At 43.3% G+C, this 3767-nt stretch overlaps 1 protein-coding gene across 1 annotated transcript; it reads left to right on the forward strand.

Moving 5' to 3' along the window:
* Positions 1 to 313: 313 nt before the first annotated feature.
* On the forward strand, positions 314 to 3767 carry RPL14 (ribosomal protein L14). Its single transcript, XM_069473483.1, has 6 exons — positions 314 to 362; positions 885 to 986; positions 1688 to 1782; positions 3008 to 3107; positions 3214 to 3267; positions 3437 to 3767. The coding sequence occupies exons 1-6, from the start codon at positions 360 to 362 to the stop codon at positions 3719 to 3721; spliced, it is 639 nt and encodes a 212-aa protein (XP_069329584.1). The 5' UTR covers positions 314 to 359; the 3' UTR covers positions 3722 to 3767.

The raw sequence follows: 3767 nt of genomic DNA on the forward strand, positions 1-3767 counted from the left end.
AACACATTTAAACAAAAATCGGGAGATTAAAAAGGAAGTCCAGTGGGATGCGGACAGAGTTTGAATGAAAGGCATAGCCTTGTGCTCTTCTTTACCCTAAATTACTAAGAGATGACTTTCCCGCAACTCCCCAGTCCCAATCACTAAAGCGAATCTCGCCGCATAGGTCTGCGCAAAGACAACCCTTCCCCAGCGGGCTCCGCCATGTTCTCTCACTCAGCTTGCGTGCGCATATGCACGCACGCACCAACCAATCATCAGTGCCGGCGTCTCAGGCTCGTTAACGCAGGGGCGGGGCGATCGTCTACACATGCGCACGGTTGGGCGGGCCTTCTTCCTTCTCGCCGAACGCCGCCGCCATGGTGAGTCTTGCTGTCGCGGGCTCCGGGTCTGGTTACCACGCTGCTAAACCTACACCTCAGTGGGGGAGCTGAGGCGCGCAATGGCGCCCAGAGAGTCCTGGGCAGCGCGTGGTGAGGGTGCACGGGCAGGCTGTGTACGGGGTTCGGGCCCTTTCGGACTGGCGGCTGGTGAGCGCGTGTAGGGCCAGGCAGGCCCGGCCCGCCTGGGGCCACGCGTGCGCGCCGCCGCCGCCAGAGCTGGACGGCTGAGGTAGTCAGTGGCCTGGCCTAGGTGGAATCTGGGGGGCTGGTGGGCGGGTGCGTGCAGCCCCCATAGGCCTGGAGGTGGCGGGAGCCGAGCTTTCGCCACCGCCGGGTTTGCAGATTTGGTCCATCCAGGTTGGCCCGTGGTGTTCAGACGTGTTCCCATTCAGCACTCCTTTTCGCTGCAGTTAGCCATGTTGTCTTTATGCTGCAGAAAGTTATGTAAACTGATGAGTATTTTTAAGTAAGTCTGGCTGTCTTTTTCTTCCCTCACGTTAGGTGTTCAGGCGCTTCGTGGAGGTTGGCCGAGTGGCCTACGTCTCCTTTGGGCCTCATGCCGGAAAGCTGGTCGCGATTGTAGATGTTATTGATCAGAACAGGGTAAGTGAAAGTGTGCCGACTTTTTACTAACCATAGTGAACGGTAGCACTGTAGATGGTAATAATTTTCCCAGTGGCCCTCGAGATGAGAATGCTACGAGTGATCGCTTTGTTTTACTATTGAGAAAACAGGCAGTGTAGGTTAGGGGTTTCAAGCACAGATTTAAGTTAGCTATTACTGGTTTTTTGGTATTATCTCAGCCACTTAAATTAGTCACAGCTTTTAGCCAATGATGGGCTGACACGTTTTGAGGTTTAAATGAGTTACTATGTATGAAGTGAGTTTAGAACAGATCCAGGCACATAGAATGCCCTTTTGCGTTTGCATCAGTATTTGAGAGCGGCAAATTAAGAACTTGAACAATGCTTATGAACGAACATAAAGTTGTTAGAAATGTAAGGATTAAAGATCTAAAATTGCCCAGCTAATTACATGTGGTTGATTTCCATGGTGTACTAATGGTAGTGGTTGATAATTTTTTAAGGAGCATTTAATGGTATAAAAGCAAAGCTGTATGGTTCAGATAGAATTTAAATAAGACTGCTGTAAAGTAGGGCAATCTTTGTTTTCTCTGAGGAATTCGTTTAAATAGTAATGTGGATTTGGTAGCCTTGAAAGGACTAGTAATTATACAGAATATTTGTCCATTTTAATTGCTGTTATGTTTTTTCACTGAGATCCTTGATCTTTGTGTTCTTTAGGCTTTGGTTGATGGACCTTGCACTCAGGTAAGAAGACAGGCCATGCCTTTCAAGTGCATGCAGCTCACTGACTTCATCCTCAAGTTCCCACACAGGTAACTATTCACCAATCATCGCTCCTCCCAGCTTTGTTTATACTAGTAAAAGTTGTCTTAATTAAAAAAAAAATTTGTTACATTGAGAATATAATAAACATCACAGAAGATTCAGAAGAGGAATTTACATTATAGAAGTAAACAGGCATTTATTTTTAAAATGTCACGTAGTCACTTTTCCACCCTGGTATTTTCTGGCTTTGCCTTTATTCAGGCTTGCCATCCTCTTTAATTGTGGTCCCCCTTTCTTTAGTATTTTCACACAATAAAAATAAGGAATTCTGTTCTCCGCTGAACATAGTAACTTTTAGCTTTAAAACAAATACTAAATCTTATGTTTTCCGATTCTGGCTGTCATTAAGTGACCTTTAAGTGTGTATCAGGTAAACACTATGATGTGTTGCTATAAAGTTATCTCAATCTACAGTGACAGTTGGTTGCAATGGAGTGTGTAGTATAACATGGCCATTACAGATAAGATAGCCCTAAACTGATTTTACATACATATAAACAGCAGGGTAAAAAGTATGCTGTGCACCTAAGATAATGCTGATATGTGCATGATAGAGACTTTTCAGGTACTGGTTATTGAAAACTTCCCACTTGAACAACCTGGAGTGAACATGTACATGCCGTGCTATTATGACTGTCACATTGTTTGAGACACAATTAGGGACGAATCTTGAGGATGTTTTTCAAAGTTCATTGTGTAGAGGGGTTTCAGGTGACTTATTTTCTGGAATTCTGGTGACTGTTTTCTCTGGGTACTCCTGTTATTTTCTGTCTTAGATCCTTGAATGATGCACCCAGGGTTTTTTATTGTTGTTTTTTCCCAAGGATGTTTGGCCACAAATCATTGCTGTAAAAGATAAAAATGGGCCTGAGGATTAACTTACCTTGTTAATTATGAAAAGGAGATGGTTTCCTACATACGCACTATCCTAAGTGGAATTATATACGGTTGGAGGTGATTTCTGAATCCTTAAAATGGACTGGATTGCAGTTTTGATTAAAATTGTGTTTGTAATTATAATCTATCCTGGCTTAGTGAATACCATTCAAGTAGGTAAAAGTCTTTAGTGTACCAGGTGTTGTATGCTGTGTAGACAGTTAAAACTAGAAGTGTAACAGAGAAGGTGCTTGGCAGAAGATAAAAAACTGTCGTTGATTGTGTGTGTGTGTCTTCAAAGCTGATTTCTTAATCTTTGGTCTTGGCTCTTTCTAGTGCCCGCCAGAAGTATGTCCGACAAGCCTGGCAGAAGGCAGACATAAATACAAAATGGGCAGCCACAAGATGGGCCAAGAAGATTGAAGCCAGAGAAAGGGTAATGACTTGGGGTCATTTGAATCTTGGGCTTTTTTTTTTTTTTTTTGAGGGTTCAGTATAGTACAAAAGGGATAATTTAAATTTTTTTTTTTTTTTTTTAACAGAAAGCTAAGATGACGGACTTTGATCGTTTTAAAGTAATGAAGGCAAAGAAAATGGTAAGTTTTAAAATCTGTATTCTTGTGCAATTTAGCTTCAGGATGATAAGGGAGCAGCAGCTAAATCCCATTTTAAGCTGCTGGTCTCTGGGGTGCTTCATGTGAAAAGGGAGAATTTAGAGTTTTTGTATGTATGTACAATAAGTGCTTTCTTATTGACAATTTTCAGAGGAACAGAATAATCAAGAATGAAGTTAAGAAGCTTCAAAAGGCAGCTCTCCTAAAAGCTTCTCCCAAAAAAGCACCTGCTAAGGGTGCTGCTGCAGTTGCAGCAGCTGCTGCTAAAGTTCCAGCAAAGAAGGTGACCACTGCAGGCAAGAAGGCTCCAGCCCAGAAGGTTCCTGCCCAAAAAGCCACAGGCCAGAAGGCAGCACCTCCTCCAAAAGCTCAGAAGGGTCAAAAAGCTCCAGCCCAGAAAGCACCTGCTCCAAAGGCGTCTGGCAAGAAAGCATAAAGAGGCTATTATAAAAGTAATAAAGGTTCTTTTTGACATGTTGGCA

The sequence above is a fragment of the Eulemur rufifrons genome, chromosome 7 (genome assembly GCF_041146395.1).
Source record: "Eulemur rufifrons isolate Redbay chromosome 7, OSU_ERuf_1, whole genome shotgun sequence".
Lineage (NCBI taxonomy): Eukaryota > Metazoa > Chordata > Mammalia > Primates > Lemuridae > Eulemur > Eulemur rufifrons.